Below are 27369 nucleotides of genomic sequence, written 5' to 3'. Positions count from 1 at the left end.
CGACATTTTTGGTACGGGCTATCGGAATGTTGGTATAATATAGTAGAAGAGCATTGTGCAATGTATATGTTTATCGGAAAATTGTAAAAATGTAATTACTTATTATTATAAAATATATATATACAGAATCCCCGTACGTGTATATCAGTATATGTGTGGTTGGGTGAGTACCTATGTGAAAATTGTATTTTGTCAGTTGAGGATGAGTTCGAAAATTTAACGCACGACAGTAAAAAAATGTCCTTCAGTTTAGAACAATAATTGTATTTTTCAAATTTAAATAAAAGAAATGCATTGTTATTTTCAATGAGTAAATAATAAACAATTTTTCTTTTTCTTATGGTTTTCGGAAACTGAATTTTTTTAGAGATTTCGACTTTTCTACAGCGCCCACATATAATAAATTCATAGTAATGCCATTACCCCATATTATAATAAAAACATTAGGTTACATAATTTTATGATTTATTTTATCTTTCCGATCTTGGTGCACAAATAACATTTGCCTTCTAGGTCCTTACGATACATAGGTAAATACAATTTTATATTTTATACTCAAGTATAATACTTATATCTATGTCATAATAATGTTTTGTATTGACTTTCAATATAAAATATTTTTACTATTCCCATTGGTAAATACTAAATAGTATAAACAACAGTTAATACTTCGGTCCATGATTCGAGGACAGAAATTTTGTATAGACGCAATAGTTTGTTTGCCAGGTATTTATATTTATTAGCTTATTTTCTATTTTAATAAGAAAAACTGTAGTCTAGATTTGACTAGAATATGTTTTAATGTAGTTCATTAACAATTATTTTATAATCCGAAGGTGAAGACACAGTGTAAAAATTAGGTAAAAAAAATAAATATTTGTATCAGATCGAGTCCAAACAACGTCGGACACTGCAAACCGGCGGTGTTTCATGTCTTTCGTGGTGTTTCATTTATGGATGGACGCTGATCTCCAGAATATTCCGTCCGACGCACAGTGGGATGAAACACGAGTTTAGCGTGCCAAAAGTACCATTTTTAAACTAAAAAATTATTGGTTTTTTTTATCAATAATTTATCGTCACAATATTCTGACGCTTAAACCAGCATTTCAAAAGAATTAATTAACATACACCTGACTTACAGCTGTTTGTATAAAATATATACATTATTTGATTGATATTTTCAAACTTTTATACATATTTTTATTTGTTTATTTAATTTTCACAATTCAACGATAAAAATAGAATTTTTTTTACACATTTATTACATCGTATACTTACACGTAACAACGACTTTATCATACGAATATAGTATAACGAATTATTATATATTTGTCTTAAATTTAATAATGAAATATTATTAATTTATTTTAATTAATTTTTTTTTTTGTACATCAATCAAAATATAATGTATATATTTTATACAAAGAGGTGTAAGTCAGGTGTATGTTAATTAATTCTTTTGAAATTCTGGTTTAAGCGTTAGAATATTGTAACGATAAATTATTGATAAAAAAAAAAACTAATAATTTTAAATAGTTTAAAAAATGGTACTTTTGGCTGGCTAAATTCGTGTTTCATCCCACTGTGCGACGTCACGATAATTTGATAACCCCCTAAAATATTCTCGATCCCCGGTGTTGAAAACGTCTTGAGGTATGATTGCTGGTGGTAAATATTCGCTTATCTCGGATAATATATACGTGAAGCTGACCAGCAAGACTGCATCATTAGATATTATTTTATATGGGACGTTTTGATTGGCCTCGCCGTCCCCCTTCCCAACGAGGTACGGGTTTATATCATCATCTGGACTATGTGAATCGGTGTTAATCCAGCTCAGCCAGCTGGTCCAAACGATTGTGTGTACAAGTATTAATGCACATACAGGCATATACGGTAAACAAAAACATTTAGTTTGCGATCTGATTGCAACTGCATAAAAGTGGTTTGTATGCGTGTGGGGGGAGGGGCGGGGGTTGTAGTTGTGTACTGTCATAAAACGTCTAGAGCGGACACTTGCGTACCAAAAGTGGTGGTTAATTGAAAAATATTCCGCGCCCACGTTTTATCCGCTCGGCCGGTCGGTGCAGTGGGCGAGAGGAAGTTAACGGGCGGCGATCGGTTAGGGGCGGCTAGGAGCCGGTCGGACGGTAAATAAGGGCGCGGGCGCGGTGGGTGTGTTTATATATATATATACACAAGGCCTGCGTTATAAATCAGAGACCGGGCCAGAAGAGTTCAACACGAGCGTTGTTTGTCTTTTATTTCCTGCCGGTCTTATTCATTACTGTAGCTACCTCCCCCAACGTCGTCCGACCCGTCCGCGAACCCACTGTCACAAATGAAATTTACCGTCTCTCCCCACACCACCACCACCACCACACGCCCTATCGACACAGCATACGACCTCTTGTCCCCGTAGGTCCAGATAGGTCGATTTCCTTTTTATAGCCATCGCCCGCCGCCGCCGGTAGCCTCACGGTCGCTCGCCGCATTTTTCATATCCCTTACCGCGCGTGCAACACCACCAGCCACCACACCACACCCGTTGGCACTATCAAAAGTTCGAAAAGTTACTCTCGACACTCTCTATAAGAGTGATGGCGAAAGTCACTACTACCTCCATATACCGTTACAGCGCAAACAAATACTATTTATATATAATATAATATTATTGACCTTACACGATATGATGTATTATGTTCGAGTTGTACGAGTTTAACCTAGTTGTATTTATATAATATATTATAATTGTCCGTTGTATAAGTAACATCAACATTTATAATTAATTCCAAATCGATTAAGAATGCAAATAGTTATAAATAATGTTGTTTTTAATTTATATTATAGTGTATATTTATGTACCACGCTGTTATAAAAAAACCCTACTTAAAAGTTACAATTTGACGAAAAAAATGCAACAATTATTAAATCGCACTAAAAACTTTTCTAAGACTAAATTAATATTTTGACAAGAAACAATTTTTCCCTTGAGTTTAAGAAATTTGAAAGTGAAAGATTTGATAGCAATTTTAATATTATTTTTGCTAACATAACAATTATTTATATCATTATCTTTACATGACAACAAAATAAAAAACTGGCTCTAATTTGATCAGTCAATTTTCACTAAATGAATTTTTTTTAACTGTTGCCATCAGATCATAATTTTTCCTTTTATACGTACTATTGTTAGAAAACCCTAATTTAAATATTTTAATTTGCAGCGGGGATACTCGGGGTAAAATGGGGATTTTTTGAATATTCTGAATAGATATTATACTATTAAATACCCTTGACAATCGGGATGCATAGGAATTTTGTATTTTATCTACCCTTCTCCACGTAACCATCTCCGAGTTACTATAATATGTTGTGGCCCCCGTCCCTCGGTCCAAAGACCGACAACAGTTCAGCCATTTTCCTTCCCCCTGGTCCGATAACACGAGGATTATATTATTATTATAGGTACCTAAACACAGTTTTGACATAAAACTATTATCGACGTGTTTGTCCGACGGACGGAACATTGAATGATTTTTTTTTGTAGGTATACAATTGTTCTGTAACTGTATCTATTTTGTTTTCATTAAGGATTGTAAAACAAAGTCTGCACACTGTTCTCAAAATCCATGAAATTTCCATATCGAAATGTAAAGACATTTTGATGAAATTAAAAAAAAAAAATTGTGGTTTAGAGATCGAATATCAGAAACAATATCCAAGCCGTCTTGGACGGAATGACTTTAACTAGTGGCCATGGCGCAGTTCTACCATAAAAGGTGTAATACGATATTTTATAATTACACCCACATACCAAACATTTAAGTGAATATAAATATCGATAGTGTTGAATTTAAATCAACCAGAAATGTCTATGTTATAATAGTAATTTCCCTAAGGATACTTAAATATGACTGCACATTACCTACATACCATATAGGTCCCACTTACCCACCCACCCCTTAAAAAAAGGTGTGGCTGCTGTTAGGTTTCCGGTGCCACCGACTAAAGATTATTTATAAATGTTTTATTAATGACTTAGTCTCTAAATATTATTATCTGATAATTTTTTACTTCAGAACAGTGGATATTTTTCACGTTTCAGAATAATTATGACAATGTTTTATAGTTTATTACTGCTGTCTTATATCGTAAATAACAAAGTGTCAGTTAAACGATTAAATTTTTTTCTGTAAGAGAATTTTTTCTAATTCTGCACATTATCGTAATATTTTAATCTAGTTTTTACGGATGATTTAGAACATTGAAATATATAATATATTAAATGTGATGATGGTAGTAGGTAAAATTAAAAGTAGGTATAAGTGGGTACCCAAATATATCAATAATAATTTTTGTTTCATCGTGACAGCTGGTAATTGATACGTTTTATTAATAATTTACTAACCATTCATATACCTCGTTTTAGTCATCGGGCCAGAGTTCTGTTTTCTATCCCCGACGACAATATTAGTTTGCCAGAGACACACTGCTCTTTATATTGAACTTTTGGTATATATACTAGGTAATTTACATATATTTATCAACTTTCAATTTCTCAGTAAATCAAACACCGTTTCAAGTGCCGGACTCCGTATAATGTGTAAATGATACGTATTTCAGACATATTGTTATCGGGGTATTGCCACCGCTGCATCCACGTCACGAACTGACGGATGTTTGCTTATTGTTATTTTTTTTAACCTGTTCATTGATCACTAAAATCAGTTTCCCGAAAAAATTGGATTTCCCGCTGGGATACAGGCGGACAAACATCTCGTTTTGTATTTACTCGTGGTAGTGCAGTGCATCGAACAAGTAATACAACAGCTAGATGTATAGACAGAACCAATATAATACAAAATAATGTTTCAATGTAACCTCATAGCATTCGCTCATGTTACAGTCATTCCATTAACAAAAGTGTCTGATGCGGAAACTAACGTTTCAATATATTTTCGTACGAGTTTGTTCGTTCAGTTTATAAGTGTTGATATGATATTATGGTATTTTATCGCACTGCTATAATGCCGATTGGAATATCGACCATTTCCATTGTGCATGGTACGGTTATCTATTTACTATAATATAGGTACTGTATAGATACTTAACAGCAACAAATAGCCGCAGGTATAATATTATGAACGCGTAGGTACTACTGCGTTTCGTCACTGATCATTTTAGTGTAAATGATCGAAGTCTGTTGTGAAAAAGCGTGCATTATAGAACTGCGTAGGTTTTGATCCGTTAAAATATGTCAATGTTTTGCACAGTTTTTTTTTTTATGCGTTTCGGCGAATCAGAGCGATGATAACAATACGGAACAATCACAAGGTTTGAGACGAATATGTCAATGATTGTTACACATGATGAAAAAAATCGGATTTTCCGAGGACAGACAAATTGCAGATACATGTTCACATAAAAAACACTTTTATTACGTTAAATGTAGTATGAAATTTTCAAATGCACTAACAACCGAGGAGTGATAAATTATATTTAATAATTAAATCAATGATACATTAATATGTACTTTTGTCTTTTCTCACTCGTGAAATTTTTAATACAATATTCTCGTTTTGTCGTTTTTTTTCAAATAATATACGTATTTGAGAAAAATTCAACCAAAAATATTACAATAGATTCATATTTTAGTATTAAGAAAACACTAGTAGGTACCTATTACAATTCTCTAGTTTAATATTTCCATCAGAAAATAACCAAAAAAATTAATGTTATGAAAAAATTTAAATGTTTAATAGTTATTTTGATTTCAATTTCAAATTGTAGGTATTGCTTTTGAATTAAATTATGTGAATGAATCATCAACCGAGTTCAACTGATACAAATTTAAAAATAAATCGATTAAAATATTAATACTAATTCATTCCATTATTGTAAAATATAATTACATTTAAGTATTGATTAATAATGAATATTGTATCTTACTTACTTACTTGAATCTTATATTTTGTTGTTTATACCACAAGTTAATATACTAATTACCAACATATTTTAATAGAATACTCATGCGTTTATATTTTAGTTATAGCTCAAGTTATATCATAGCTGAATAAGTACCTATTCATTATTTTATATTTATAATATAAATTACAAAAAAATAAATAAATATGTTTGTCACTGTGGTATACGTATATTCAGAAAAAAACTTGTTACATACTTTATATTAGATAGCACGATTCACCGTAATATTACCTTTGTATTTTATTGAATTGGAAACTTATTAGTAAAATTATAAAATAAATATCATTTTAATAATATGACTATCTAAGGTATATTTGTTTACAGACCGCAGAGTGGTTTTTAATTACAAATGATAAATTATAACGTTATTAATATAACAGTGTATAATATACCTATATTATAAGTATTTGTTATTGAAATAGAGGCATTAGTACTTATATGAGAGGCACTTATTATTCACAATATTCTTGAACTATTTGTGTTGCAATAATTGTGTTGGTTAGCAAGGTACACATATTAAATTATTATACATTTATCCATCACAATTTTTAATACGAAGTTTATATTTTTATTTTTGATATACATAAAACCATATGAAGCACAAACGACTATACCTACCTGTATACTGTATAGTGTATACCTAAGCTAAATAAACTAAAATGTATGAACTTTAATCTTAACGTAACTTAAATGTGCTTCATAATATTCATAATAATTATCAAAATTATTTTTAAATTTTATTCATTACACAAAAATATATCCAGTCTTGAATATGTATTTGTTGGTTATTAATGGATGGGTATAACTATTGTGGACACGTATCGGAATAATATGGTAGGTATTGAATTTGAAAACGTTAATATTATACTGTTCAAGTGACCTGGTGACCAGCTAATCGAAAGATCATAAACCGAAAACAACATAGGAAGCGCTATACTATAATCTTCAGTCCGTATACATTATACACCCATACCATATACACGACAATTACACGTACCTGTAATAGGTGTCTTGTCGCACCGAACAATATTAATTAATGGCTAAAATCGAAAGCGGGATACAAAATATTGTGTAAAACAAAAAATCGACGGCCGAATAGAAACGAATGCTGCGTGTCGTGCTTACGCCGTTTGAAATGTATTTGATTGACATCGAACGACGACATAATATACCTACTATTTGCTATATTGTAAGCGCCCGCGAATCGAAATCGATTAATCTTAATTTAACGATGGACGGATGTCAGTACTCACTTGTTGATAGTCGCCGTACTTCGTCTGGTAATCGAACACGAATAAGTACGAGTTCCTGCGATTAGCCGAATGGAGATCGGCCGTGTTGATCACGGGTGCTACGACTTGGGCGTCGGACAGGGCTTCCAATGTCTCGTCTCTGATGTTCACCGGATGTTGTACCGGTCTGTCCCAGTCGGTGTATTCGTTTACGATGGTCGCTAATATTTCGGTCAAATGGTACCTGCGAATAAAACCGCGAAAATTAACGATTTCGTACGAGGACCGGCGGCGGAGTGGCGAACGCTCACTTGTATGTGTTTTTGACGTAGGTCTTTAGGATTTTAGTCCTCCGATCGGCTTCGATACCGTATTGGACATCGTCGCCGGTAAATGCGAAGAACGATTCGGCCCGCACCACGCCCAACATCAGATCGAATCTAGACAACCTGGAAAGCAACCGTTGCCGGGCCGACGGATTAGCAAGAATAGCTGGCCCGAATCCGTTGGCCAATACCAATTCCTTTGGATCCTCTGGCGGTCTACCGGGTCCAATATCTTGACCGTCTAAAACAAAACGAAAAAAGTGATTTTTGTCACATCATTAATTTATTATGTGATATGTAGTGAATTGGATACATCTTATCAAACATCAAGACGTGTAGGTATATTTTTCTAATAATGCTCAATAAAATGTTATATTATGTTTGACAATGTTCTCGTAGATACAATTAATAATAATAATAATAATAATAATAATAATAATAACAATAATGATAAATTCATATTGGTAATTTATTCGAATTCATTGAAATCAGAAAATGTAATAACTTTACATAGTGCAATATATTATATTATACAGAAAAATAACGCGTAAGCATAGTGTGTTCGTGTGTTTTCGTTTTAAATGTTGATAAGAGACTTTTTTTTTTTATTTGTTATTATCTTATTCCATCTATTTAAGTAAAACTCTAACTTTTGCTGCGTAATAAAATTTTCATTATTCATCGTGTTAAAAATAAACAAATAAACAATTTTTTAATTAAAATGTTTAAATTAATGTATTAATATTTAAGTAAATTTTCCTAAAGAATTTTATATAATGTTATAATATTATTTCAATTTTTCACTTAAGCACCCATCCTATTTTCCTTGAATTTATTAGCGTTAAGAAATAATATTTATTTGACTATTATTTTCATCATATTTGACATGGTATACAGTTTGCTCCGAATTATGATAACCGTTCGCCAACACCCGCAAGCTATAACAGTCCAGAAGAAATGGGTAATTATTGGTAAACGGCCTATATAATAGTATATGCCTGGCCGGAATAACACACGCACACACGTAATTATAATAAAATATTTATTCTGGTAATTGTGAGTTTTTTTTTTTTGTTTAGGTAAGTTTCACCACAATGATATCTATATAATAATATGAGTATTATAAGTATTGTCTCGATAGCTAAGCCACACGTTTATTTGGTACCAGTTGAACATTTCTTAAATTTTTTGGGTGCTGATTTCTTTAAATTACTGTTGTTGTTATAATATAATACTGGTGGTAGCGAATTTCCTCATATTTTTAATATTCTATTCTATTTGAATCACCAAATTATTTACGTATATTAGGTTAGGTTAGATATTATAGATAATATAATATAATCATAAACGCTAATCACCACGTATTATGTTATATTTATTATTCAAAATTAGTTTATTATACAGCAATACCTTATGACTAATCACGTACCTATTGTAACCTTTTGTTCATATTATACTATAGGTAAGTACTAAGTTTGTACACATATTATACATAATATTATATAATATACATACCCACACACTCATTCCATTACGTAGCTCGTTAGTATTAGCCATCAACCACTGTTGATTTCAATTCACCCAACAATACACCTCACACACACTACACACGCATACACCATAATATTATATCGATTGGCCTGTAGTGAGTCTGCCAACGAGCACCAATAGAATAAACTACGCAAATCTTATTTGAATAGAAACGACGTAAAGCCCTGTCTCAAACGATAAAAACAAAAATGCATTGCCTTTACTATTTTTTATTTCTTTATTTTTCTTTATATTTTTTATTACTATTTACGACGCGTATTCCCGGATAACAGTACAAGCAACAATCGGTGAAACTGATCAAACTTTAATGATCCAGCAGGCAGTGACACGGAAGTCGACCGGAAATCAGTAGACGTAAGATTTATAAATACTTGAGGGTGTTGTAATGGGTCTCGTATCTCTTACTGCCATTAGTCGGGAGTGAGGGTTGATGACTCATCCAATAAATTCATACAAACATCAGAGTACAAATTCAACAACGATCGGAGGTAAGGATGTAAAGAATTATTTATGAAAGGTTTATATTTTGTTTCTTGTCATTATTGTTGTCACTTGTGATATTTATTATTTATATTTTGGAATCACGTTTATACGAACAATACAATTGTATTATAAGTAGTCCGGAATTAAATGTTAAACTAAAGAAATACATTAAGGTGAACAATATACAAAATACGAAAAAAGCTTCTGAACATTGATTTCTGGTTACGTGGAAATAACGGAAACAACAAAAGACTCGAACTCTTAGCGAATAAGACATCAATCAACTCATAAATCAAATTATAACCATTGGTAGCAATATAAATAAAAACAAAAACAAAAAAAAAATGTGAACAGTAAAAAAAATAGCAAATACACAAATACATACACACACTAAACGCAGTTGAGAAAAGAAAAAAAAATGACGATAATTAGCGGCAGTGGCGCAACTAGACACTTGGGGGCCCTGAAGTCAATTATAAAATGGGGCCTCCTACCCAAAAATATAAATGATCTTAAACAATCCAAGGTACATGGTACACTACATACTCCTCCCCCCCCCCCCCCGAAGATGATCAAAACCATTACCATTATTTCGAAAGCGGGTCGTTTTTTAGTGCATTTAGACCAATAAGCAAAAGAAAAAAATATACTTTCAGAAGTCCAATTTAATTTTGAATTCCTTATTCTCTTTTCTAGGTTATGTAGGAAATGGGTTTTTGATTATTTTTTCTTGTAACACTAAAGTAAAGGTGTATTTTGAAAAAAAAAGAAATTTAATTAATTTAGTAGGTACTTAACTAACTGGACAATACAAAAAAAAATCGAAAAACCATTTTCTACATAACATAGAAATGAAAATAAGAAATGAAAATATGTTTCCAAAATTAAAATCGGGCTTTTGGTAGTGGGTGAATTTTTCTTCCAATTTTTGAGACTTTCATATGTTGAACCTTTTTTGATCGCAAAATATAGTGACACGTGACCGGGCGTATGTACGTTATTACGGATTTCCAAGAATCTTAGCCGTAGTTCATCTTTAATTATATAAAGCGTTTGGGGTACTCACTAATGATCAGTCACTACACACACACAGTCACACATCACTCACGATGGTTATAGAATATTGCCTAAATCCGACTCCTTGAAATTGGTTCGCTTTCAACAGTCTTAAATTAATAACTCGTAGGGTAATATTATGCTCCATATGCTATTAACTATAACAGTATATAATTATAGTATAACAGCTATATCGTTTTAAGCTATTATAATAAGTCATAACGTAAATGTTTATATTAATGAAATATAGGTAATAATAATTATAAAATGTGAAAAAATAAACTGAAAACCAATTTTTATTTGTCCGTCCACACTCCACCGAACGGTCACTTGTATTATTAGAGAGCCCAAAGTTTCACTTCGCCAACTTGCCCGCTAGTTGCGCCATGTGAATTCAGCGGCCATCAGCTGTAGGGTTAAGACGCACGCGGTGGCTTACCGCGTGAATATCAAATGCAACCTAAAACTATGTATGTGCACCGTCAGCGAGATTGTTAATAAACTCGGTCGTCCAAAAGTTGTTTGGCAATATTATACATTCGGATATGGTGTACGATAATAGTATGTACTGCCTAACGAGTTTGTAGAATGCAATTCGGCCGAATTTCACGCGTGTTAAAGCCAACGTTACGGGGCCGCGATATCCGAAATTGCGTTTTGTTTGAACTTGTAAACAACGTATCAGTTTAATTTATCACGTAATCGCAAAGGCGGATTGCAGATAACGATGGAATATTGTAGTTGACTGCAGGCTGGGGCGGTGTGGTATCGCACACGGTGACATTATATAATATTATACATAAACATAGTTCGGTACGTGCATTCTCCTTATTATTATTCGTAGACACGTATATGCATGATGTCTAACAAACGAATCGTGAACGAAAATCAGACGAAAAAGAGCGTTAAGGACACATCCTGCTGCACGGTACAACCGTATCGGGACTAAACAGTCGTCACGGCGGAAACAATTTTATTTTCTGTTGGCGAGACGATGTGGACGGCGGAAAGGGAATGACGGAAGGTATTCGATCATCTATTTCCGGGTGTGACTTTGGTGGACAATAACAACTCCGTATGGGGGCCAGTGTCGTTCATATTATGTACAAAAAGCATAAAATATAAGTCAAGACCGTACAAAAAATATATTATACTCGCACGCACGCCTCCACCCCTTTGCCCGACATTGTATCCATTTATTCACATAAAAATCCGCTTATTCAAAACTCTGCGCTCTACAAACCAATCCCATTTATTCAGGTCGACCTAACCGAAACCTCTCCGGGCCCATTAGCATGAACGATAAGAGCCCTCCCGGGATAAACAAAACCTCGTCGAGTTTCTCGCACTTTGGATTAAGTTTCCAATGGAAACCAATACTCTCCGGGCGGCTGGCAGCGATATAGAGGTTTTTTCGTTTCCGGCGTATTATTTTATTTTTACAGTATCTTTATTGTCCCCCATCCTTCTTCCCCGTGACCTAAGGTCCAGACGAATATAAATTTGTATCCGAAGCAATTAGCGCACGTTTGTCCGTGGCGACTATAATATAATATATAGATCGAAAATAATGACGACTGAATTTACTATTATGATTTAACTTTTTTTCCGCCTTTCCGCATTAATGACTTCCACAGATTATAAACCTGTAAAATACAGTGTTTTTATGTTCGCGATTCATCATAGCGTGTTAAAAATACACATTTTTTAAAAATGACTTAAAAAAAAGTTTCAACGCATTGCGGATTTCATTTTGATTACAAAACAGATACGGTTGGCTGAGTTGTAAGTTGTTATTTGATACGGCTTCACCTGGTTTTGGCAATTTAAGCGTCTTAATTTTTTATCCACTAAAGTTGTTCACGAATTTAAACCATTGTGATTGTATTTTTGTAAAGACTACAATGCATAATATTATTATTTGTTATAAAAATAATAAAGACCTTATCTTTTTTTTTGTGATACCTCGTGAATTTAGAATTTGTTGATTAATTACACATTTTACACTAACAGCCCATTTCATTTATTTATTTGATTACGGACATAAGTCTAAATACAAAACATAAATGCAGTAATTAGAAGTTACAAAATAATTTTATGACCAAAATGATATCAAATAGAACAAAAGAAAAAGCAATATAATAATAATAATATTAATACATACATACAATATATTATATCGTAGAAAAAAATCAATGTAAATATTTACATAATCACCATTATTAATATAAGCTATATAAATTATTGTTTCATTTAAATTCAAGTTAAACTTGATCAAGTGTATCTAAAAAAAATCAAAAAGGTAGAAATGTAGACGACAATTAAGTATGTTTTGAATGGATAAAAAAAAAGTATTTTAGTTGTATATACTGAATGAAACGTACTTAACTGAAAAAATGTATAAATAAATATCGAATGTTGAAACTATAATTTATTGTTTATAACTATTATTATATTATATAATTTATAAAGTAAACTACTTGCAGCGAATACGGAAAACTGTGGTATCGTAATTCGTAGGACTCGGTAGATATAATATTTTGTGCTTGTGGAATATTTGAATCAGATACTTATTCTAAATAACGAAATATAATTGGTTTTAGATAAATGTATAATTAAATAAAACAACTTTAGGAAACTGATTTCAATTTGAAACGTAACTATAATGTATTTTTATTACATCAGCATAACAATTTCCGCTCTTTTAATAATTTTCCACATCAAATCCTTTTAAATTGTTATATAACGATACTCACAAATTGAAAATCGTAAAGTTGAATTAAATTGTGTAAATTTAAATTCACATTGAAAAATATTAAAAAGAAGTATATTTTTATTATACGTATTATTATTACAATCACGTCTGTAACCATTCTGTAACAAAAAAACAATACGTCGTGTTAAGATTTATGACGCACTTTTACTGTATACAGTCGAACGTATACGGTTAGGTGGCCTTAGTGATGTTTGTAGGTAATTTCTTAAAAATCAATCAATAAAAAAATTAGCATACAACGATATTAGTAGTATTTTTGACTCCGAAAAATCTGTACACTGTGCGTATTAACAATATTACATATTATTTAGGTTTCATTTTTAAATTATTATTTTAATATTAAACAATTTCTAGACTAGACATTTTCCCTAAGTATGCCTGAACAATTTAATCTCTGAAATTTCACATAGTTATTGTTCATCAAGTCGACGGAATATATTTAATATTATTTTACTCACTCGACTGCGCGCCGAGCCTGCTGGACTCGGCAGCAGTTCCAACGTCGATGATGACACCGTCCACGCTGGGCCCGAACGCAGTGGTGAACTCGGGCACGTGGAGCTGCGCGTTCAACAACTGATCCAGTGGCGTGTCGCGCAGGCAGTTGAGCAGATGCAAGTGTTGCAAATCCGGCGAACAGTTGACCAACTTGGCCACCTGATGGCCGTAGTACACAGGGTCCCTGACCAGAGACAGTGGACTTAGCGGAGAACCGCTGAGCAGGATGGCCCGGTGGAATAACACTGCGAAAATAAAACGTAAGGAAAAATTATCAAGACAAATAGGTGTGATATGAGATAACGATCGATATTACAATCGTGGACGTGCATATAATATAGGGCTGAAAATCGTCGTTTGGGGTGGTGACATTTTTGCACGCGCTTTCTCGAACCGTCGATTTCCGGGGACAAACATAATATTAACCGTATAAAAGGCCCGTTCGAACGGTTATAATTATAATTATCGTTACATATTATTACGTTCGGATCGAAATTTTGCTTTTATGTGATCATTTCTGTGGTCGTATACAAAGCGTATTATATACAGCTATAGCGTTCCCGAATTCGAGCGAAGATGATTTTCGCTCCTAATGGCTTTTCTGGATAATTATTTTTGAAATTAACGAAGAAAAATATTATATGGATAAAAATAACGAAAACGTGGCCTACATAGTATTATTATTCTACTCGTATCGAGATGATATTTCGTGGGATCGTAGTAATCGGCCTGTTCCCAAATACCTATAGGTACCTACTTATATTGCAATGGGCTAATCAAAAAGTTAAAGCTACAATTAATGATTGTTATACTTTTCATTTAATTCGGGTTTTACATTTTTTTACTGCAATTAAATCAAATAATTATCAAATCGCGTTTAAATCATTATTAATATTAATACACATTACAGTGTTAAATTAAATTACACTAGTGTTTTTGACACATTGTGGTTTTATATACGCATACGATTAATTAACCATTTTGTATTTATTTTCTACATGATTTTAAACAGATTATATTTTGTAAAATAATACGATTACGAAACAGCAATCAGTTTTGAATTTCTTTGATGTTTTATTTTTGAAAATAAAACATAAATTTTCCTTTACAACTTGCAATATTGAAGAATTTTCAAACAATACTAAGTATTAAATAAATTAGTTTTTTAATTTATTTATCTAGTACATAAACTTATTATTATTAAAGAAAATTCAGGTTTTGTAATTTCCTGAAAGCCGAATAAAATGTTATCATATTGTTATAAGAAATTACACATTTATACTTTGGCACCTCAAACAATAAAATACACAAATATTATTACCAGACCGAGAAGTTTGAACAATAATATATTAAAATGAATACCTCTAAGAAAAATTTTATGTAGCGTAATAATTTTTAATTTTTAACAAAGGCACAACCATGGTATTTTATTATATTATTTCCTTGTTGTAATACACACATAATATTATAGTACGACGGATTACGTGTAAAAACTGATCACAGATGAGGTTTTTCCTTATTAGATTCCACGAGTCAACAGGAAACTAATAACTGTCATTATATTGTATTTTTTTCGTCCTTTTTATGACATAATATTTACGTTAAAATTCGAGACGCATTCACTCGATAAATTGTATGATATTTTTTGAGTTTAGAGTGTCTAAAAGCGATGAACGAAATTTAAGAAGACAGCTGATGGGTAAGCAATTTATTATACTCGACGATCTTTGTTGTTGTATATATTGTATATAATATATAGGTGGATATACATATTGTATAAAATCTGAAAATCGATTTTTTTTTTATATAAGTACCGTATAATGCGTATCATAATATCATCTATGGCGTCACTATTGAAAAACGAATTCAGCCCATGAATAAAGTTAGGTATGCATGTAACCGCTGTGATGACATAATGTTTGTAAAAAATAAAAACGATGATATGTATAACAATACATAATGTATATTATAGTTAATTTTTGATGAAATCTTAACGTATACGGGAAAGCAAATGTTTGTCCAAGATTTGCACACACCAAATTGAAGTATGATACGTAATGCGTCGGTGTTATATATTTTCTTTTTCTTATGTATTAAAGTGTCAATTATTTGGTTTATGGAGTTAAAACAGTTGAAATAGTATTCTTTCACTCTGCGTATAGTGGATTTTAAATTATCCCAACGATTATTGTTAGGTAACTGCTTGGGTTTGTTCTTAGCTTATGTACATCCTAAATGGTGTTGTAAATAATTTTGTCTCATACTGTTACACGATTCAGGCCTATCCAATGATTGAATAATTATATTTTCTACACCTGATAATTTAGAGATAATAGACCGTTATGTTGATTGGTTTGCTGATGGTACGTTTAAAACATAACCTTAATTTTTTTCATAAATGTACTTAGTTAATGTTTTAGAAAACTTCATTACACCTACCATATTATATTATATGCTTACTGCCAAACAAATTGAAGAATCATATTTACCGTCTATTAAGACTTAACAGTTTAAAAAAAATTCTGCTTAGAACCCGAAATAAATAATGAAAGACTTTGAACGAAGTGCTATAACGCATTCAAATATATGTTTCCAAATATAAAACAAAATGGTTGCCATTTTCATTTTGCACAATCTGTACGGAAGCACATTCAACAAATCCTTGGACTATGAACTAAGTACTGATTAGATTCTATTTTTTTTTAAATATAATTTAATATAAATTTTTCATGAAAATTAAAAATGTCTTAACCCGTTTTTTAAATATTTGAGGAGGCATGGATTGGACATCGACGAAGAAGATTTGTATGTACATTTCTGTATTTTAATATAATATTTTAAATTATGGGATTGTTACGAAATTTCCAAACGCCGATGGGCCAAAACCAATAATGCTTTTGAGGTTTCAGCTCGTTGTTAGCTACACATTTTATTTGGTTAGACATTTAAAGAAATTAAATATAAGCTGTATCCATCTGGAATGAATAATATGAGAAAAAAGAAGCACACATATTTTGCTGGATATATTAAAAAATGAGTAAACCCACATGACAAAAATGATAATTTAAAATGTTTAAAATGACTTGTTTATACAACTTAAGATATTAGTTTAAACCACTCTAAAGCCGATTCATATAGTTTATTTTCTATATTAAATTTTGTTATTTACTGTTTTTTTTTTTCAATTACATGATTTTTGTTGTTTTTATTATATATTTTGTGTTTGATTTTAATTTTTGCTATTTTGGAGATGAAACCATGTCGATTCAAATATTAAATTATGTAATAAGTAACATAACTTGATTTTACCGACTGTTATTTACTGCATGAAAAGCAATTTTAGAAACATCAAAGAACAATTCTGCCAACATCGTGTATTTTAATAAGTATTTAGTGTACTTTTGGTGTGGTTAATGTTGGTATAATATTATGCCATGAGTATTGTAGATTTTACTGGATCTTTATATATTTACTTGTCTGTTCTATATCATCTATATCCAATTTATCATATTTTGTCTTTTTCAACTAAATATAAGTAGATAATAACTAATAACTAATAACTGTTGGAACGTAGTTCAATTATGGAAATTTAATTCGTAAAAATACTGGGATATTCTGATCAGCACATTGGACATAACGAATGATATTTTACATAGTTTCGAACTTATTCAGCTGATTGGAGTACAATCATTGGACTCAACCGGTTGTAGTACAATATAAATCTCTTATTATCATTTAGTAATTACTATTATAGTTATTTTAAACATAATACAATTTTTAAATGATCTTTATCGTATGCGAATGGCTGCACACTTTCTAAATTTGATAATTTTATGAGAACAATAAATTTCAAAAAATTTCAAAAATGTCAAGAATTTATTTAGTTGGAAAATATATCAAATAAAACTATATACAAGACATCGTATGTGTATGATAATATATTACAATTTATTTAAATATTCTACAAGAAATATAAATTTTTCAGAAATGTTGAACAGTAAAAAATGTCCAACTAACATCGGCAACATCATTACGTAATACGTATACGTGAAAATAGCTTAAACAAAGCACTGTTCAAACTTACAATATGTTAATCAAATAATTTCTACGATTTGACTGTGTATGTATGAATAAAGATAACTTAAGATAACTAATATTTATAACAGTTTTATAATGATACATTTTTATACTTCTCAGCATTTTAAAATTATAGTAGGTATATCAGTGTATTAATATGCAAATTTAACAATAATTTCAAAATTTCAATATTTTTTTCAACATATTAAATTGATTCCGTTGTCGTTTTTTTTTTGTTGGGTTGTGATATTTCAATATATATCTGGGAACACAAACATCCGTTAATGGCCTGTCAGTATGATTTTTCATTGATATATTGAAAGTAATGTACTACATTGCAACTTCAATATAGATTTAATATTGTAATTATCGATATTTAAATAATACAAACTATAAAACTATAGAATGAATTACTTTATTAATATATTATTAAAAACTAAACAGAGGTACATTTATTAAAGCTCATGCCTAGATTGTTTGATGTATGAAAAAAAACGAATAATTTAGGTTTCTATGTGTGTTACTATTTGAATTAAACCAACTTTAGTACACTATAGGACCTTCTTAAACATACTTGCTATTAAATTTAATACAGAAACTTTAGAATCAAGAATACAATTCAATTGTAAACGATGGTTGTATAACTTATTCTGAGATCGATTGCACCGAAATGCAATCCACTAATTTATTATTCCTATTTACTTTGCGTTCTACTTCCACATGCTCCAATTCGTTTCTACCAAATTCATTGTATTTTCACACCGGTTAACCTAATGTATCAGTGCTAGAGAAATCTGTTGAAAATTCAGCATTTATTATACAAGAAAAAAGTGAGTTTAAAAATAAAAAGTACATAAATAATAATTATAACAATTACAAAAAGGTATAAAAATAAAGATTTAAAAAAATAAAGTAGATTAATAAATTGTTAGCAGAAAAACATGGTTCATTGAGTTTTTTTTTATAAAATGTATTAATTATTTAACTGCCTATTACGAACTTATACAAACAATTTTTAGAATGTATATATTTTATTAATGTGTATAAGTACTTAAATATTTATTTGGTGACTTTTAATTTAAATACTTTTGTCAGTGAAATATGCATAACGCGATAGGGTTGTACGCAGAGCATTTATCTTTCGGTAGTTTATGTTGTATTATCTTGTAACTTTCTAGGGATGGTAATAATAATCGTAGCTAAACCTGTCCAAGCCTACTCCAGTTTTGTTAAGTAAATTTAACGGGGATTAAACAAATTATTCCAATTTAATGTACCTAACATATTCCTAACAATTCCTATCTTGCTTAATGTTGATGTGAATTATAAACATATGTCAGCATGTCTTACATCTAAGTTGTAATAAGTTATAAACATTGTATTGAAAAAATAAATTTAAATAAATAATTGATAAGTACCTATATTGATTTTTTACTATCGTTTAATGATATTATTAGTATATTATATTATTAAACGATTGCATATTTTGTGCATTTTACTGTTTTTTACTTGGTGTTAAAATTGGTTTTACCTGTCTACTTATGAAAAAATAAGGTATTTACAAACGTCAAAACATCATTGACGATACGTTTCATTTATAAATTTAACTAATGCGTTTACATTAGTAACGCTCTCATAAAGACTCAAGCAAGAAAATATTTAGCTTAATTACCGTAAAACGCTCATAAATTATCTTAGTACACGAGGAAATTAAAGTCATGGTTAACATGATAATACAGCATTAAAAATAAATAAGAAAAAAAAACAGTACAATATACTATTATCTGTAAAATATTTTCAGGTTGTTATTAATTATTCAATATAACGATAAGTCGATAGCATGTTGTTTTTAAAGCACATTTAAAACATTATAGTGAAAAAAAATATGTATTTTGTATTACTTTTTTTTCGAGCAGGGGATATTTTAATATTGAATTGGAGTCGAACCAAACATGGATGCTAAAGTTATACTACATAGATTATCAATGGCTTTAAGAACAAAATCCATGGAATTTTTAACATTGACGATAACACGGCAAATACAAGAAGTTGCAAAATACTAATAACAGTGGGCGATAATAGCAAAAAAAACATAATAATAAAGCGGCCATCTGATTTGTGTTGCGTTTGATATTTGATGAAACTGTGATTTGTTATGTACAAGTGTTCAGACTTATAAAAAAATTATTGAAATAAAACAGAAAAAGGGAGCCTTAAGTCATATAACGTGTATATATTAAAATATCACGATCAAATATTCCGTACTGAAAATGTATTGTACACGAGTAATATCTAATATTAATGGATACAACTCCGGATATAACTACTGTTTACAATAGTAACATAATAATCCAAGTATTTGAACGGGGGAATATTACTTGGTGCAAATATGCAGAAATTAGTATTTATATTTCATACCTTAAACTAATTTTGAATTTGTTGAATTCTTTCATTTTGTTTTTTTTTACCGAGAAAATATATATTATTATGATTTTGATATAAGAAAAAATAAAATAGAACTTGAAAGAGTTATTAATAAAATGAAACTATTATTTATAACACTGGCTGTGCTCTGAAAAATAGTTGAGGTTTTAATTTTTGCTTTAAAGTTATTTAATTAACAAAATAATATCAAAAAAAAATGTTATATTTACTTGGGCTAAAATAAATAATAATTAAAGTATGCTGTAAGTGAATGCTTTATACATGAGGAATAATAAAATATTTAGATCAGACCATAGTGATTTAGGTATTTTATATTGTTAATAAATGCATGAGTTGTTGTCTTGTTGAATATCTCGATAAAATAAAAAATTACTAATATATTTTGCAACGTTTTAATGATAATTTTATTTATTTTTATTAACTTAATTAAGTATTGAGTCGTTACTCATTTTAATTTTCAGTTATCTAATAAAAAAATGCAATACTTGATGAAAATACTTAAGTTAAATTAAACGTGAAAGTGTAGCCTTTTCTCCTCATGCACTGTGTCATATTAATACTCTGAACCACGATGACCTAAAATACGTTTATTTAGAACTAAAAACAATTAAATATGAACTCGAAAATTGAATATGCTTGACTAACAACTGTCTAGAGTGACTTAAGTTTGAGTGTTTATAAAACAAATGTAACATAAATTATAAAATATTACCTTATGTAAAGTATTAATACTACTGACAAAAAATAAATATAAAATAAAGTATAATATATGAAGTTGATAAAAAATGTGATATTTAAGATATTGAATGTATATAAAATATAAATAATTAGAAATTTCCCACAATTATATAAGGTGTTGATAAGAGGATCACAATACGATTAAAAAGAAAAAAAGACAATAAAAAGACAAATTAATACAAGACCGATGGGTTATATTGAAATTCAAGATCATAGTTTCATTATATATTACCAATATACTGAGTGTATAAAATAAAAATAAAAAATCATGGTCCTTTAACAATAATTAATATTTATAGCTTATTCAGTTTTTCTGTTATATTAGTTCACATTTTATAAAAATCCATGAAAATGTTTATGAATCCATTTTATAGCAATGATGTCTAAAAATTTACAAGGCATTCCACTACGAAAACCAATCATAAATTGTTTATAATTGTTTTTCTATTAATTATAATTGATAAGTATACAATTTATTAATATAACTATTTTGTTCACAATATAATTTTCTTAATTCAAGTCTCTTAAAAGTGTGATATTAAAAAATATCTCCAATAATCCACTAATAACCTACCTACAGTCCTAATAACAGGAATACGTATTTAAATTAATAAAAATGTATTCTCGTATGTAATTAAAATATGGAATTCGATTGTGTGATATTTTTTATTTAAAAAAATAAATCTGATACTACAACTATTAAAATCTAATCATTATAATAATATGTAATGACTATCAATTAAAATCATCCCCATGACAACGGATACTGCACAATTTAAATATTCTCAAATTTCATTATAGGTTGGGTTTTTTTTTAAGTATCAACATAAACATCGTAAAATACGTTTAATGAGGTTATGGTGGATATCGATTTCAAATATTTGTGATATTTTATTCGATCGGAAAACTTTGGAATCGGATAAGCAAAAACTTCTACGGCTTAATTGTCCGCGTATAGAGTCCCTTTTATCTGCAAATGATTAAGGGCTTTAGCGTACTTGGCATATTATAACAGCGCTGCCATAAACTGTTCCATATAAAATCCCACCACAACATATACATATATACATTTATAAAATATATATTATATAATCAAACCAAACTGTTAACGTAAAGTTTTATACTTGGATTCTCTAATGGGCACGAGTTATCCGAAATTTAAGATATTACGTTATTTTTACGTGATTGGATATTATCTCTCATTTATATCCAATTTATCATTTAAGTAAACTACGATCACATATTATTTTCAATAAGAATATTATTTAATGCAGTGTATTGAATACAATATTAACTATTAAGTAGGCAGGTATGAAGTAAATTATTGAAAATTATCTGGTTCTTTGAATGAAATTAAATGAATACGTCTACTTAAAAAAAGGATGATTTATGGTTTGATTTGATTTGTAAAAAATGATTATTATGATAATATCGATTCCTGTAGGAGATTTTGCATTTTAATATTTCTGAAATAACAAAAATAATATATGAATCTATATAATATAACTGAAACTGCTATTAAGCCAAGATGAATAAAAATTATGAGCTCATTTGAATTATTTTAACTCTTATCATAATATGCAGTTTGTAGCATTCTGAAATTCTTGACTTTTTACACACGTAATATTATGTTGTATGTATACCTACAATGTATATATATAAAAAATTAAATATTTCTTCGTTGAGGATCGTTGAGGATTTAAAAATATGTAACACGTAGAAACGTTTACAGCCTCAATACGACTCTAAAACATTTTTTGTAGGCATTTATTTTACGCGACACTGCAGTAGTTTGTATAATTGTGTTCTACTTGTTGGGTGTCCATTGTTTTGCGGTCGGTGATGGAAACACATTTCTCTACGTTTCCATCAGAAATGTCGGACCGTTGTCCTTTCTGTGTGTTCATTTTCAGTTACATTGTATTAAAATGCCTATATTGTCACTCCAAGTTAATTTATTTATTATGAACAGTGTTTTTGGTAAATAGTTATGAATGTCTGTTTAATTAATACACATAACTTGAATATTTAAATATTGATGCTATAGAAATGAATGAAATTATCGATGATTCCCTTACCGATACGCATTGTATATTTTTAAAGAGGATATTACAGTTGTATTGATTTTATAATGATGTGTGTGTGTGTTTTTTTTCGTGACTATATACAAGATAAGTTATCGAAATAATGATTCGATTTTAAACTCCAGAGTAACTTTTATGTTGGCAAAATAAATCTAGTTGTCGCATTCGAGTGGTCAAACTGAAAACTCCCAATAGTTTTCGAAAGCAACAATAAAAGAAAAAAGGTGGATAAGTGGATGTCGCTCTACTGTACAGTAGGTTACAAGTGGGTCACTGTTATGGATGGTATTAAATTTGAATTCAATAATATAATATCATTGTATAAGAAAAACGATTCTGAGCGAAAACGGTCAGTCAGCCTATGATAGGAGCCTATGAAATAAGTATATTTGATGATATTATTGTGAATAAAGTAATTTATATATAACCTATTTACGTGGGGCCTTGTTTTAAATTTTCAATTCAACAAAATAAGAAAATCGTTACATGAGATATCGAGTGAATATCAAGTGTTGTAAAAATATAAATTTCAGACGCTCATAACAATTTAATTTAAGTTTCTTGTAGACATTTTTTTTTTTGATAAAGGTAGAAAAACTTATGAGTAATCTTATATTACATTTTAAAATCTTAGATTTAAAAAGAAAAATTTTATGAATCCTCAACTCAAAATAATTTGCTAATTTTTGTGATTTTTCCGTATTTTGTCAAGATTTGAACTTTAAATGCTTATAAATAAAAACTGTGACTAAGGATTTTTAATTTTTTTCATCTGCCTTTGAAACAATAACCTAGGAGCCTTCTATTAAAATTTCAAGCTTTTTTACTCAAAAGATAAAATTTTATTATTATTTATAGAAAAAAAAACTAAAAAAATGGAAATTGACAATGTCCGTAACAGCTCAAAATAAGTCAAAATATTTGGAAAATGTTATGGTGTATAGGAAATACAATTATAAACACTCAGTCAAAATGTCATATCCCTACGGTCATTTGTTTTAGAGTTACACCAAAAACCAAAATCTATTTTCTCGAATACAGATTTTGCGTAAAAATTCCCGTTTTTCCTTAATTTTTCTTTTGTTTTTCATGACGCTTTTGAAAACTGCTCGGAAATTTTTACTTTTGACTGTCCTAAAAGGTGATGACAGACACAAAAATAAAAAAAAAAAATAAAAAAAACACACACACATCATTGTAAAATCAATACATTCATCGCTTCGCTCAGAATCTAAAAAAAATGGAAAAATGGGGATTTTTACACTATATCAGTATTCGAAAAAAATCAATTTTGGTTTTTGATGTGACTGTAAAAAAAATAACTATAGATACATGACATTTTCCGATTATTCATACTGTTTTAATTTTCTAAACAGCATGCAATTTTCAAAATATTTTGTCTTCGTTAGAGCTATTTATAGGAATAACGAAATTTAGATTTTTATATGTGTTTATTTTAACTATTCTAAATTTAATACAAGGTACCTCTTAGATTTTTATATCAGTTGAATAGTAAAGATTTATAGGCACCTTTTTATTTCATGATCATAAAAGTATTTAAAGCTCAATTTTTGATAAAATTCATCAAAATCTCGAAAATTTGAAAAATATATTGTAGTTAAATATGTATCAATTAATGTTAAATTTTTATAGCTAAGGATTGAAAATGTAAGACAAGGTTTTTCATCAATAGTTCATACTGTAATCAAAGATATGTATAAGCACAGATTTTTTTTTTTTTATAGATATTTTAAAATATTTAGATTTGTTATACTACTAACTGATCCCGCAACTTCGTTGCTCATTAAAAATAACAATTCTATACTATGAATAATATGTTTTTTTTTTTATAAGTTATGTCCCGCTCGACGTTGTTGAGGCTAATGATTTGTATTTTTAATTAATATATTTGTACAAAATGTATATGCCATATTGTTTTTAATTATAATATTAATATAATATGTGACCAATTGCAACCATTTAGATAAACAAAAAATTTTTATTTTTTCATAAGCTAAAATAAAACCATAATATGTGAGTTACCCTTTAGATATCTATAGCCTATAATATAGGAGTTGAAAAATTAAGCTATAAACATCATCCAAGTTTCAAGTAATCTATTGTTTTAACTTTTATTGAAAATATCTCAGTCGTTTTTTGTGGCTATTAACTTCGGATGAATCATTATTCAATTTTAGTTGTATAATACAATTTTGCCTATCTAGATAAACTCAACACTGGTAAGAAGTCATCTAAGGATGAAAATAAAATAACTAGCCTTCTTAAATGTTGGCATTGATATTAAAGGCTGCATACGAACTGAGTCCCAGTATGACCTTTTGTAACGAATTGAGTCCCGGGTTGTTTTAGGGTATATACCAATTGAGTCCAGTGAAATTATAGGTATAATACTAATTGAGTCCATCTTTTAATACTAACCGAGTCCCACCAAATGAAAAAAATTCCTTCCCATTTTTACAGACTTAGGACTGTATGTATAACAATGAAATTAACAATATCGCTCAGTCTTCTATAATGATATCGGTAGACGGTAATAATTATACTGGCGATGATAAAAAAAAATCTATAATTCCTAGCCTATAGTATAACATGTTACTATATTATCTGAAAAAAGTCATAAAAATGATAATATGATCGATACGCTTTTGACGCGTGACACGGCTGTGCGGCATAATTTCCGCTGTGTCTGGACTATGGACGGTTGATTTTATATTTTACTTAAATAATCCTCGGACCCAATTCGTGTACTATTAGTTTTCTAACCCCGGACTCAATTAGTATATGTACCGTTTGTACCCTGGACTCAATTAGTGTATTATTTTTTCCCCGTTCAGGTATAGGGACTCAATTAGTATACAGCGATATTAAACATCTCAAATGGCGACTTAACCACCAATTATTCAAATGTAATATGATATGTACCCGTGTCAATAAAGAGATACCTTAAGACGTATACTATATTAATATGTATTTTGTCCAATCTACTTAGTTTATTTTAAATCACTACCATGAGATTATGATTTTAATAAATTAATATGATTTTATTTTTACAAGATAAATCACAAAAATAAATTCATTTTGGATTTAATAATAACTGCCAATAATATTACCTGTGGTTAGTTACATGCACAATATTATTGCACGAACGAATAGTGTCGATATGAAACACAACTATTTATCTACTATAGTTAGAAAAATATTAATATTTCTGTGTTATTGTAATTTTCCTGGTAAACAAAATATGATTAAAAGTTATTTTAATTTTAGAAAAGATCGAACCAGTACGCTTATCATAATATTACAGAATAATGTAATAGTTATGTCAATCAACGCATAAAAAAACTCGTATCTAATACTTGCGTTTTTGTTTCGGAGACGTAAAAGTGTACAAATAATTGACCAACATTTTTGTTGTTCTTCGTGTGAGCGAGCAGCCATTTTTTTAACCGTTTTCGCAGGAAAACCTACGGTCAGCAGGTGCGGCTTTTAATGGTCAGCCGGGAAAACCCGTCAAGAAACTAGCGTTTGGCACAAGGAATAGAGAGAGTGCAAAAAACCATCGGCGCGCACAGATATATTTAGATAAAGTGGCATTACTTAAATGTATGCCCGAAATTGCCTGTTGTTAACGACCGCACGCGGAGACACGGGCCGGGTAGGGATTTGCTCGCAATAAATTCCGGTGGTCCAAAAACCCGGGGAAAAAGCTAATTTTTTTACCACACTCCGTGACGTTGGAGTGTGCAATCAGTGCATCGAGGGGAAAAAAATAAATCACCACCCAGGTTTTTTTTTCATTTATTATAATATTACAATATATTATATATACGAGTATATTATAATATATGCTCTTCTCCCTTCACACTACATCTCTTCGACAATATATGTACTTACGGTTGGTCGTCTATGGGACATAAATAAATAAATAAATATAATATTATATATATGATAAAACAATTTCAACCTATCTGGCTGTTGTAAGTGTATTCAAAATTAAACAAAAAAAATCTCATCTGTACAAAGTTTAATGAAGGACAGTATAATATTATATAAGAGGACGTTCAAATATTGACGGTTATAAAATATTATTC

At 29.8% G+C, this 27369-nt stretch overlaps 1 protein-coding gene across 1 annotated transcript in view; it reads right to left on the bottom strand.

Annotated features, from left to right (window-relative positions):
- The window catches only part of LOC132949704 (neuroligin-4, X-linked-like), a 339951-nt gene that overhangs the window by 58214 nt on the left and 254368 nt on the right, over nucleotides 1-27369 (bottom strand). Inside the window, exons 5-7 of the mRNA XM_061020715.1 lie at nucleotides 13874-14158; nucleotides 7535-7790; nucleotides 7245-7467 (exon numbers count right to left, since the gene is read on the bottom strand). Coding sequence (XP_060876698.1) covers nucleotides 7245-7467; nucleotides 7535-7790; nucleotides 13874-14158 — 764 coding nt within the window. The remainder of the gene's footprint in view (nucleotides 1-7244; nucleotides 7468-7534; nucleotides 7791-13873; nucleotides 14159-27369) is intronic.

Source organism: Metopolophium dirhodum, chromosome 7 (genome assembly GCF_019925205.1).
Source record: "Metopolophium dirhodum isolate CAU chromosome 7, ASM1992520v1, whole genome shotgun sequence".
Taxonomy (NCBI): Eukaryota; Metazoa; Arthropoda; class Insecta; order Hemiptera; family Aphididae; genus Metopolophium; species Metopolophium dirhodum.
Note: the sequence above shows the minus strand (reverse complement) of the source record. Positions and strands in the feature narration are given on the sequence as shown.